Source organism: Carlito syrichta, unplaced genomic scaffold (assembly GCF_000164805.1).
Source record: "Carlito syrichta isolate Samal-C Ts95f unplaced genomic scaffold, Tarsius_syrichta-2.0.1 Scaffold301195, whole genome shotgun sequence".
Lineage (NCBI taxonomy): Eukaryota > Metazoa > Chordata > Mammalia > Primates > Tarsiidae > Carlito > Carlito syrichta.
The window spans coordinates 465,455-477,699 of NW_007245291.1; the positions used below are offsets into that span (position 1 = coordinate 465,455).

General features: G+C 51.0%; 1 protein-coding gene across 14 annotated transcripts in view; it reads left to right on the forward strand.

The window, feature by feature from the left end:
* Positions 1-10,391, forward strand: part of NCAM1 (neural cell adhesion molecule 1) — a 314,944-nt gene extending 304,553 nt beyond the window's left edge. For 8 of the 14 annotated variants that reach the window (XM_021710760.1, XM_021710761.1, XM_021710762.1 and 5 more), the window contains 4 exons: positions 1,923-2,130; positions 3,716-3,832; positions 4,877-5,692; positions 7,156-10,391. In XM_021710760.1, coding sequence (XP_021566435.1) covers positions 1,923-2,130; positions 3,716-3,832; positions 4,877-5,692; positions 7,156-7,276 — 1,262 coding nt within the window. In that variant the 3' untranslated portion in view covers positions 7,277-10,391. The remainder of the gene's footprint in view (positions 1-1,922; positions 2,131-3,715; positions 3,833-4,876; positions 5,693-7,155) is intronic. The other 6 variants (XM_008054769.2, XM_021710767.1, XM_008054770.2 and 3 more) reach the window with 2 other exon arrangements.
* The last annotated feature ends 1,854 nt before the right edge of the window (positions 10,392-12,245 follow it).

Consider the following 12,245-nt stretch of genomic DNA (forward strand, 5'->3'; position numbering starts at 1 on the left):
CTGATGTGACCAATCTGAAAAGCCTCAGTACTGGCAACTGCTAAGAAAATGACCCAGTCTAGCTGGCAGCTGGTCCAGCGGCCTGTTTCCTACTGCCAAAGCCCAGAGTCAGGTGGCCAGAGCTGGGTCCTCCCTGAGCATAGAGTCCTTTGCAAGTCTTGGGCCTTCCTGAGGGAATGGGCTGAGATCTTCACTGCAGCCTTGGAAGGGACCAAAGAGCCTGAAGAGGAAAGGCTGGGAAGTTAGCCAAGATCCCAAAAGAGAAAAGAATATGTAGGAGCTGGGAAGTCTCCTCAGCTCAGGCCCAGCTGCACCCAGAGTACTGGGAGTCAGTTGTGAGGGGTCCTCTCTGGTGTGCTGGGCTGGTGGTCCATACCCTGAACTGAAGTTTGAGATAAGGACCATTGGAGTAGGACTGCTGCTGGAAAAGCATACAGTGCCCTGGCAGGGGCCCCTCAGGCAGAAAGAGGGGTCCCCCTCACCTCTACCCCAAACACAGGTTGCATGAAAAACCAAGAATGTATGGCTTATCTTGGGTGCCGGTTGCCCTGGGTTACACATTCCATCGTTATCTGGCATGATACACGGCTGGCAGGTCCCTGGGCCTGGCCTGGCACTCAGCAAAGCCTAATGAGCTGTGTAGGGAGTCAGGCAGGACCAAGCCCTGGGTAGTGTTGGTCACAGTTCCTGTCTCCAGTCCACAGATCTGGGTGACCTCAATGGACCGGGAAGCCCGGGAAACTACAATATCTGGTGGTAGGGTGGGGCTACCAGTTCAGGAACCAGGTCCTTCCAGAAGAAAGACAAACAGGAAGTGCCCGTATTTTAGTCTGGCCTCCCACAGCATGACCACTTGTCTCCGACACCAGTGGGGGCCGCCAAGAGGTTGGTGGGTTCACCCTAGGCAGCGGACATCAGTCACGACCATGCAGTGAGCTCCTGAGGGCCTCAGAGAACTGAGTCGAGGTCCTTCTGTGATACCACCCATAGTCCGAGGTCCCGGGGAACTGAAGATGGGCCTGGAGAGTGAGGCGCAGGCTGAGTCAGAGTGAGCCCCGCCAGAGCCGGGGTGCTGAGGCCTGCTGGAATGGGAGCGTGTGTGTCTGTCCGTGTGGGCATTTGTGCTGCGTGTGAGCGTACCTGTCTGTGCGGGTGGCCACCTCTGAGCGAGTCTGCACTCGCTTCAGGTTTTCCTGAAGTCTGGTCCAAGCATGCCTGAGCTCCCAGATGGTGAGTATTCCCAGACCTTCCACCTTGCCCATGGGGCCTGGGAAGGCCTTCATGTCTGCAGAGTCACATGGGCTTTACTCATCTTCCTGGGGTGCAGTGAGGAGGGTATACCATGAACCCCACGGGATCCAATGTCAGGCTCCCTTGGGGGCATTCCTAAAGAGGAAGAGAGGAAGTGGAGGAGCATGTTAGGCATCCTGGTTGTGCCTGATGTCTCCACAAGCCCTGAGAAAGCCCTGGGAACCTTCTGTCACCACCTCGCATGGGACCCCGTCCCTGATTGCTCCAGGAGCATCAGTGACCACTGCCTGCTTGCGCTGCAAAGCCTTTATCCTGGGGAAACACCGTAGTGCAGCCCCCAATTACCTTACTACCTGGTGTCCTCAGACAGGTGGGTATCAGTCTGCCCCCAGGATCCACTGGGAGGCCAGCTGAGCATGGGTATGGGGGAGGCTCGCACCCTGTCCCTCAGTCTATGAGATAAGGCTGTCCTCCCTCCCACTGGAAGATATAGAGAGACCATGTCGTCTCAACACTTGGGCATAGAAAGGCCCCGGGGAAGGTGCCACTCTGGACATGGAAGGTGCCATGACTGTCCCCTGGGCCCTAACACCCCCAGGGGCTGTTGCTTCCCGGGTCTGGGGTCTCGCATCTCCGTCTGTTCATCACCGGCCATCTCTCTCCCACCCAAGCCAACGGCAGCCCCACCTCAGGCCTGAGCACCGGGGCCATCGTGGGCATCCTCACCGTTATCTTCGTCCTGCTCCTGGTGGTCGTGGACATCACCTGCTACTTCCTGAACAAGTGTGGCCTGCTGATGTGCATTGCCGTCAACCTGTGCGGAAAAGCCGGGCCCGGTGCCAAGGGCAAGGACATGGAGGAGGGCAAAGCCGCCTTCTCGTGAGTGCAGTTTTGCCCGCCCTGCCGAGGCCTGGGTTCTACCCCCGCCCGGGAGCCCTGCAGCCGTGCCACTCTGAGCCATCAGCGTGCACCTGCAGTAACCTTTCCTTTAATCTCACATGCTCCATTTGGAACCCTGAGGGAGGGAAAAGGCATGAGAGAAAACTTTCGCAAAGTATGGGCTTTGGGGCTCACCTGCTGATAAGTGGGATCTCGGGCCCGACCCCAGATTGAGTGTAGTAGAATCCCACCAGGGAGTTAAAATCCCTGTGTAGGTCAAAATGAGGGAAAGTGGCAGAGCCGGGTCTCAAGAGCAGCTGCCTTGGGAGTGACACACTCTCATTCATTCATTCATTCACTCATTCATTCAACATCACTCAGCTGTAGGAAAGGCACTCTTTACAGGCTCTCAGGTACAACAGGGAGCACAAGAGGTAAAAATCCCTGTCCCTTTGAAGCTGACCATCTAGATATTGTCCCCTCCCGTAGTGTCTGTGGAGAGACAGATCCTCAGCCAGTTAGTGGAAACCGTCAAAGACTGTCATTAGGTGGGGCTGGAAGAAGCCAAAAAAGGGACAGAGAGAGGAAATAAGTTGTTTAGCACTGACATGTGCCAGGTACGGTACCTACTCACACGTATGTGTACACATGCCTACATGTATATACTTAGAAATGTGTGTATATGTGTGTATGTACGAGGGGGACCCCCCCTAAAAAATGAAATTATCTTTTGGAGGGCAGGCCCATTGTAGTACTCTCAGAATTGGTTCCTCTGGAACAAATAGTCAACCAAAGTTTTTATCTGGAAGTTTCGAGTAGGTTGCGTCACGATTTGCAGAGGAACTACCCCAAGTTGTGGCAAACAGGTGACTGGTTCTTCCACCATGACAACCGTACCTGCCCACGCCATGCTGAGTGTTCAGCAGTGTTTACCTAAAAGTGGCATGACCCCATGCCCCACCCTCCCTAGTCACCCAGTCTTGCTCTGAGAAACTCTGTTTATTTGTTTGCCTGGAAGAAAACAATCCTCAAAGGGAAATGTTTTGCCTATGTGGAAGAGGTGAAACAAAAAACAGCAAAAGCACTCAAAGGCATAAAAATCGGCGACATCAAAAACTGTTTTGAGTAGTGAAAAAAGCATCTCGATAGGTGCACTGCATCACACAGAGAGTACTTTGAAGGTGATTGAAGTTTAAACATGTCAGAGTAAATACACAATTTTTTAATAAATAAATTCTGGGTTGGGGGAGTCCCACCCCATATATATATGCATGTATTTGAGCTTTGTTCAGCACTTACACACATTATCTCATTTAATTCTCACAATAACGAAGCAAACTGCATGCTATTATTTGCCCCCATTTTACAGATGAGGAAACTGAGGCGGGGGTGATGAAATCAGATTCTCGAGGTCACGCAGCAAGCGAGAGTTGGGCTGAGATGCAGACATTTGAATCTGAGGGCTCTGGGTGCTGCGTTGCCAGCCTGGGGCCAGGCCTGGGTCAAAAGGGCCATAGCTGCTTTTCCAGGGGGAGCCCCACCCCACAACTGCCCTGGGATCTCACCAGCAGAACTCTCTCCGCAGGAAAGACGAGTCCAAGGAACCCATCGTGGAAGTTCGAACAGAGGAAGAGCGGACCCCCAACCACGACGGAGGGAAACACACAGAGCCCAATGAGACCACGCCACTGACGGAGCCCGAGTATGTGGGCTGGGAGGGGCTGGTGTCTCCTCAGTAGATGCCCCCACACCCACCTCACCACCCCACCCCATCTTTCATGCCCCAACCATGGCTCCAGATCCGGAATTCTGGAGCCCCCGGCCAGAAGACCCACTTGGCCAAGAAATGCCTGACCCCACTCTCTCCTCAGAGAGAAGGCATTCTTGGATCCACTTGGGGTGGCTGTGGGCACCCTCAAAGGGCTCTTTGTGTAAGTGGGGGGTCCCTAGACCATGTGCCTGAGTTGCACACGAATTCTGGAAACGGCTTAAGGGGACAAAACCTCACCCAGAGGAGAGAGGCTCAGCAGATTCTGCTTATTGTTTCTTGAAATGCTAGGGCTTTCTGTTCTCTTCCTAAATGGGTGCGGGAAGTTGGGGACTGGTAAAGTTCCCTGGCCCTCCTCTGCGCAGAAACCTCTGGAAATCACAGAGACCCTGACCAGCTGCGGTTGCAATGCCTGCTTGGCTCCCAAGGGTCCAATGTGTTTGAAGGGATCGGAGTCTCCCGGTCCACAAAATCTGTGGCTAGAAAAACCCACCGCTCTAAGGGGTCACTCAGAGCAAAGCATCTGCCTTATTCCTGACTTTCCCCATCACTGCCCTGGGAATCCCTGTGGGGGAACTGGGCCCAGTTTTTCTGGGACCTGGGAAACCTGGGGCAGGTGGACACTGAACTGAAGCCTGCCTTTCCTTGAGTGGAGGCCTGGGGTAGGGATCAGAAAACCCCAGAAAGGTGCTTGGGGAAAGGGAGCCCTGTGCAGAGCTGGAAGGACATCAGCAGGGAGGAAGGGCTAGCAGGTCCCTCTTGAGACCACGTTCTTTGTCGTCTCCTGTGTCCTCTTCTGCCCACCTGGGCGTGTGCTTCCTCTCGCCGTCCTCATCTCTCTGTGGGCCTGTGTTTATGCCTGTGCCTGACTGCATGCCCACCCACGGCCCCCTCCTTGGCTTTCTGCCCTCCTCCCCGCTTCTCTGTCATGTCTCGGCTTCATTGTCTATTCTCTTCTACTTCCTGTCCTCCCCACAGGCTGCCTGCCGACACCACAGCCACTGTCGAGGACATGCTGCCTTCTGTCACCACCGTCACCACTAACTCTGACACTATCACCGAAACCTTTGCCACTGCTCAGAACAGCCCCACCAGTGAGACCACCACCCTGACCTCCAGTATTGCCCCGCCGGCCACGGCCACGCCTGACTCAAACTCTGTGCCGGCTGGCCAGGCCACCCCTTCCAAGGGGCCCGGAGTGTCCGCCTCCTCCCCGCCCCCAGCTTCAGCCCCCAAGGTCGCCCCCCTCGTTGACCTGAGCGACACCCCGACCTCAGCCCCTGCCGCCAGCAATTTATCTTCCAGTGTCCTGGCTAACCAAGGGGCTGTCCTCAGCCCGAGTGCCCTGGCCAGCAAGGGGGAGGCCTCCAAGACCCCTCCGGCCAGCAAGGCAGCCCCTGCCCCAGTCCCCACCCCTGCCGGGGCAGCCAGTCCCCTAGCAGCAGCGGCTGCCCCTGCCACAGAAGCCCCCCAGGCCAAACAGGAGGCTCCCAGCACCAAAGGCCCGGACCCGGAGCCCACCCAGCCCGGCGCCGTGAAGAGCCAGGCCGAGGCAGCCACAGCCCTCGCTAGCCCGAAGAGTGAGGCTGCCTCCGTCGGCGCCACAAACCCTTCCCAGGGCGAGGACTTTAAAATGGACGAAGGGAACTTCAAGACCCCAGATATTGACCTTGCAAAGGATGTTTTTGCAGCCCTGGGCTCTCCTGCTCCCGCCGCTGGGGCCAGTGGACAAGCCCCTGAGCTTGCTTCTTCCACTGCAGACAGCTCTGTTTCGCCTGCACCAGCAAAGACCGAGTACGGCCTCTCTTTGTCTGCTGTCGTCGGGTTGTGTCCCGTGGTGGTGTGCGTCTGTGCTGTGTCCTTGTTAGATGTGTCTTCAGCCTCACCCAGGGCTTCTCTGAGGCGACTGTCAACCAAGGGGCCGGGATAAGGCAGAGAGAGCGGGGGCGGGCAGCTGGGCCCGGTGAGCAGCCACCTGCTCGCTAATTAGGCCATGTTAATTATGTTTTATCCTTATCATCCTAGCGGTGGCTTCTGTTTTCCCTGGGGGAGCCCTTGCAGCCGGGCCACTGATGAGAATAGCTTGGGAAGCCGGCTAAGGCGGCCAAGGTGCCCTTAGCAGCCACCCGGGGGCCCCCAGTCACTGTGTTATCCTGTGCCAGGCTGAGTCGCCCCCAACAAAGGCTCTGTTGTGCAGAAAGCAAGCAAGTAGGCCCCGAGGCTCGGTGGTAAGGGTGGGTGCGGCCCAGAGACCCTCCTGCACGCTCTTCTCCTCTGAGGGTGGCTGGAAAGACTCACAAGGGTCTCTCCAGCACTGAAGGCTGCTGGGTCTCTGCATACAAGAAAAAGTCTGTAACCTTTCAGGTTTGTTAAGGGTCATGCCAGCATGCAGTGGCACCCGCTGAGGCCAGGGTCTGGGCCTGGCCCAGACCCTGGCCCTCAGACCTGAATCTATCTCCGGGACTGTTGGAGGTAGAGTCAGATCTAGGTTTTTGTAAAGGCTCCTATGACTAACCCTTAGATAAGCTGCAGTGCCACCACCCCGAACTGTAAGGGGCTCTAGCTGGGAGCCCTGACCCTCAGGTAAAAGGACTCTGGTAGTCCCGCCTACTCAATGACCCTCAACTTTCCCGTAGTAAGCAGGCCCACCCTCGTCCCTCATCAGACTGCCATGGAAAGCTGCCTCCATACCCTGACAGTGTCTTCTCACCCTACCCAGACAAGCCACAGAGGCATCAGTCTGAAGCAGAGCACAGGTGGGGTGGGGGAGGCATGGGCAGGAGTGGGTTGTTTGCAAAGGGACCCCTGGAATCAGTATGGGGAGTCCAGCCCAGCCTGCCTCGTTTGTGTCAGGCTGAGCTGCCTGCCACAGCAGCTGGTCAGGGTGAGGAGGAGGCTGCCTTAACTAACCCTTCCACAACTCAGGTAAAAACAGAGCTTCTGGGATCGACTTAGGGGTGGAACAGGAAAGGATCCATTCTTCTGACTCTCCACTGAGTCTGCCCATTAGAATCACCTGGGTGCTTTTAAAAGTCACCAAGTCTGGACCACTTAAATTAGGATTTCCAGGGATACAGCCCAGGCATGGGTGATTTTTAGAGCTCCCAGGGGATGATGACATGCATCTGAGGTTGGAGACCAGTGCCATGACCATGACGGGAGCCACCTCCCCTCACCCCACCCCCAGGGCCTGGCTGAATGGGTGAGATGTCTGCAGACTGTGGTCTCAGTGATGCTGTTTCCCTGATTCTCTGCAGGAAGGGCCCTGTAGAAGCAAAGTCGGAGAGCCAGGAGACAGAAACGAAACCAGCGCCAGCCGAAGTCAAGACGGTCCCCAACGATGCCACACAAACAAAGGAGAATGAGAGCAAAGCATGATGGGTGACGAGAGCCGAGCAAAGATCAAAATAACAAGTGATACAGCAGCTTCACCAGAGCATTTCCAATACCACACAGACACACGCGCGCGCACACACACACACACACACACACACACACACACACACACATCTCATTCCTCTAGTGTCTTTTGCCTTTAAAAAAGAAAAACTAAACAGATCAACATGGGGATCTCCTTTTTGTAGGTTTATAGAAAGGGTCCCTTTGTGGCGCACTCACTTGTAAGAAAACGAGACAAAAAGGTTAAACCCACAGCCAAACTAGGACACTCCGTTCCCTGAAACCATTTAAAAATCACACAAAAGGACCCCAAATTAAGAATCTAGGAAGCTCAGAAACAAAATCTAGGTTCAGGACGACCACACTTGGTGTTACTCAATTGGCACAGACCAGTTTCAGAGAAATGCTTTCAGGCACTAAGACTAACCGAATGAACAAAGTCCACAGTTTATTTTTATACTTTCAGTCGAGTTTGAACTCTGTAAAACCTCATAAATAAGTTATAATTTCTGTTCACTTTGTATTTGTTCAGTATGCAAAGTGTGTCACCCTTTCTAGCTGAATTCAATTCCCACGTAGACTCTTGTTTGTAGGAAGAATGCCAAATTGCGGCTTCTGGGGGTAGATCTCAATTTGCAGTATTCAGACTTCGTTTTCTTTCTCTTTCATTCTTTTTTTTTTTTTCCTTTTCTGCCAACTTTGTTTTTCAGTGTTTACAAGTTGACAAATGTTTGACTTCGGTTGTGTTTAAATGTCCGTGTAAAATGGCTGCCTTTTTTTTTTTTTTTTTTTTTTTGAGTAACAAATACCGCCCAGAGGTAGGTAGGATTCATCACAGGCTTGCTTTAGCACTGGACAACATTACAAGATGTGATTGTTTACAGTGGCTCTGTCCCCCCTCCCCATTCTGATCCACGGTTTTTGCCTGTGTTCAACTCAGGTGGAAATCCATCTCGTTCTGGTCATTCTGGAATGCTTTTGTTTTTTCCCGTTTGGTTTTCAGTTTGTTCCATGTTTCTTTGGGGGTTAGACCACTTTCTGATTAGCCGCTACCTGCCTGCATCTGTAAAAAAGGATCTGCTCCCAGGCGTTCTCACCCTTCCTTTTGAAGGACTCCTTAGGCTTTGTTGAATGAAGCAGAGAAGATTGTATAGTTGGGGCTGGTCTTGGTGAACACACATTATTACCCCAAACATCCCCTTTTTGTAGAAAGCCAAATAAAATATATACATACCATTTCCTTTTGAGCCCAGAATCTAGATTTGAGCGGAAGAGCATGTGTGCTTCAGGGAATTAGTGTCTTTTTTTGGAAATCTGTTGAAGTGAAGTAACATCGGCCTTCTGTTCACTTAGGCAGCATTTATAGAAACAAAAGAAAAAAAAAATCAACCTACTGTCTGGAGTCATAACACAACTTTCCTGGATTGGAAACCAAGTGGGGGGGAAAAAAACTACAGAAACTTTAAGGGGGATGGGAGGGGGGAGAAGGGAAAAGCCAGCCCTTTGTATAGAAATTTTGCTTTTTTTTCTCATTCTACTTTAGAACTGCAAGCTTGTGCACTGTGGATGCGTGACTATTTTAGTGTGAAACGTGTTTTTGTCATAGTATTGAAATAAAACTTCAATATAGTTTGGTTGTGGAAGGTATAGCAGATAGTTCAGAAAAATATTCAGGAAACAAAAATAATTCTTAAAAGGAATCAAAGCCTTTAAACAAAGAAAAGGAAAGACGAAGGATTATGATGTTGAAGATGATGCTGAGTAAACAGGAATCATCCTCTGGCATGCGTTCCTCTCCTAAGGTACAAAGAAAGCAACAGGAGGTTAGGGTGGCAAGACTTCCTCTGAGTCCATGCTGTGGGCCGCACGCCCCGGTGTTCTGACACTTCTGCAGTCTGATCAGTGGCGATGCTAGCTTATAATTTCAAACTGTGAAAAAATAATGGTCTTGTCATTTGCTTAATGTGGGGTTATTTTGCATTTTTCTCAGCTCCTGGGGATGGAAATGGAGGATCCCAGAATACACAGCCCCGGCCCCTTTGATTCTAGGGCCTGCACAGATCTATGGTTCAAATGCACAGGCCCTCAGGAAAAGGAACATGAAGACAGATCTTAGAGCACACAGTAGAATGTGAGAGCCTGGGCATCTGAGACCGGGGGGCCCCGGTGGAGAGGGGTGGGCTCTTCTGGTCACAAGGCTGTTCTGTGGAATTGGTTCCTTGTGATGTTGACGGCTTCGACACACCAGGCCAAGCCCAAGCCATACCTCGTCAAGACTGTGCATCACACTCCAGGTGGTTGTGGTCAAGCAAACTGATTTTGGTTCTGATGTTAGGAAGAGACAGAGACACAGTCAGCCCTCAGATACCCCGGCCCAGGGCAGCTGACCCCTGAGAATCCTGGCTCTGCCATTAGCTAGAACCCAAGACTCTGCCCACATTTTGGTCTTCTCTCTCCCATTACGCATAGGTTTGTCTCAGCATGCAAGAGTTTTTCTTTTTTAAAAAATAAAAATGAAAAAAGAACAATGCTTTCTCTAAACTCACAGAGGGAGTCGCTTTATTTCAAGATGTTCTATCTTTTATGTTAAGAGATAAAAGCTTATCGTTTTCCTTTTTTTTAATTTTTGAAGGAGGGATCAACTCCACCAGTTTCCAATGTCTGTGTGTCTATATGTGTATGTGCCATACATATGTATTCACATGAAGACCGGCATGGCCAAGTTCTGCTGGAGGGCACTCACGTGTTCTGGGTGGGGCCTCCCACTCTTGAAGGGCCATCGTGTATATAGTGCAGCTCTTGAAGTGGGACTCTATTTTCACACTTTTCTATGGAGCCTTCCAAGTCCCAGGTTTTCACTCTAGGCTGTCTGTCTGGATGGTGGTTTTCAGACCTCCATGAACATCCCTACCCAGCATTCTGTTCTTCGGGGGCCTTCTCTCTTGTTATAAAACTTTTTACCAAGTGAAACATCAATACCACCTTTGTTTCCATTCTCACTGGTGTAAATACTGAGTACTAACTGAGAATTTTGACTTTGCATTCTGTCAGAATACTTGTGTTCAATAAAAATTGAAAGAAAAAAAGAAAGCTATCATGGCCAAACTGGGATTTATTTTGATCCAGTGAGAGTCTGCTATGGGAATGAAATGTGGACATGCTTGTGTTTTGTTTGCTTGTGTGTTTGACCTTGTGAGTGAGGTTGTTAGTCAAGCCCCAGCGTCTTGAGTTCATGTCGCCCAAATGATGGTTTCTGCTTTTCTTTTCTCACAGGGTGATAGAGGAGTTTAGAAGGGGCAGGTTTCAGATTCAGAAAGATTTCATTCAAATCCTCATTCTGCCCCTTCCTGATTGACCTTGGGAGAGTTACTTAATCTCCTTAAGACTCAGTTTCCTCTTTTGACAGATAGGAAGTACCAAATGAAGAGAGTTAAGGTACTGCTTGATGAGTGAAACAGGGTGTATGAAGACCCAGTGTGGTTCTCTTTGGCACACAGGAGGCCCTCGATCCATAGGTATGAGACCCCCATCAGGTGCAATTGTCATAGCAGGCAACAAACACCTGAACTTCGAGAATCCAACAAGATAATCCTATAAGACTTAGCCTAAAACATGTAATGCCTCCCTCCTATGGTTTTGCCCTGCCTCTCAGCATTTGCAGCCATATTTCAGCCCCTGGAGTTTATTAAAGTTTCTGAGGTCGACAAAAAGTGAAGAAGCTTTGCCTCGGCTCAGCATTCTCTCACATATGCTGCTGTCTGGCTGTGTCTGGATGAAGCAGTCACCACTAGAGTTGGATGGTTGATAAGTTGGAAGTCCCTGGAGGAGACCTGGCTTCAGTGCCAAACCGGAGGTGAGACCAGGGCGCCTTCCAGGGCACAGGATGGAAGGTAGGGGACCTCTTTCGGGACTGACACTCCGTTTGCTCAGATGTGAGCATGGTGCCTCCGTTTGTGTCCTAGGTATCTCACTTGCCTGAAATAATGACACAGGCCCACATGGCCCACATGCATCTACATAATTTCTTTTGTCACAGACTTCCACCTGCATGGGGCAGGGTAAGCGGGCAGGGCAGTGTGCATCTTTTATCAAGATTTGGAGAAAACATGAAATGATGACCCGCTGCATTGGTCCATAAGGGCTTGCTTCCAGAGTCTTCCTCCTTCAAGCTTGTTTCCTCTCAGATTCACTCAGTCAGTGTTGAGCATCTCCAAGGTGCTTGTGAAAAAGATGGCTGTCTCTCGTGGAAATTACATTCAGGTATGGGAGTGGGGCACACAATGATCACACTAATACCTAATATACTATGGTGGTTGCTAGTCACACGTATTCCGGTTTTCCTTCCCCTCCTTCCAGGCATGTGGTAGGATTATACTTTTCCCTGCTCATTCAAAAGTAGGCACGGCCGCATGATTTGCTTGGACCCGTGGAATATGAGCAGAGGTAGTGTGTGTCATTTCCGGCAGAGCTTTTGACATGGCCTTTCCCCTACCGCCACAATCAGCAATGCCCTGGGTGGTAGACTTGCCATTACCTGAGCCCAAAGTGAGGGACGTGACTCCAGATGATCCATGATGGACAAGGGGTATGCGTAAGGGATGAACCCAGTGGTGGACTGGTAGATGTGTGTGTGTGTGTGTGTGTGTGTGTGTGTGTGTGTGTGTGTGTGTGTGTGTGTTTTTATTGTAAACGTTATAAAGGATGCAATTTACAAGTAATAAAATATACAGAATCCTATAATGAAATTACTTTGATCCAGTTCATACTCACAGAATTATTTGGTTCATTTTTGCTGAAGTCTTCTATCTGTAATCGGCTTCTAGTTCCAATTCACAAATTAGTATCATTCCAGCCTGAATGTTGGCTCATACACCCATTTATGCTAATAGGAAGATGAAACAAATGAAGACATGTGTTGGAATTTACCCATTCATCTCCGGTGTAAGGG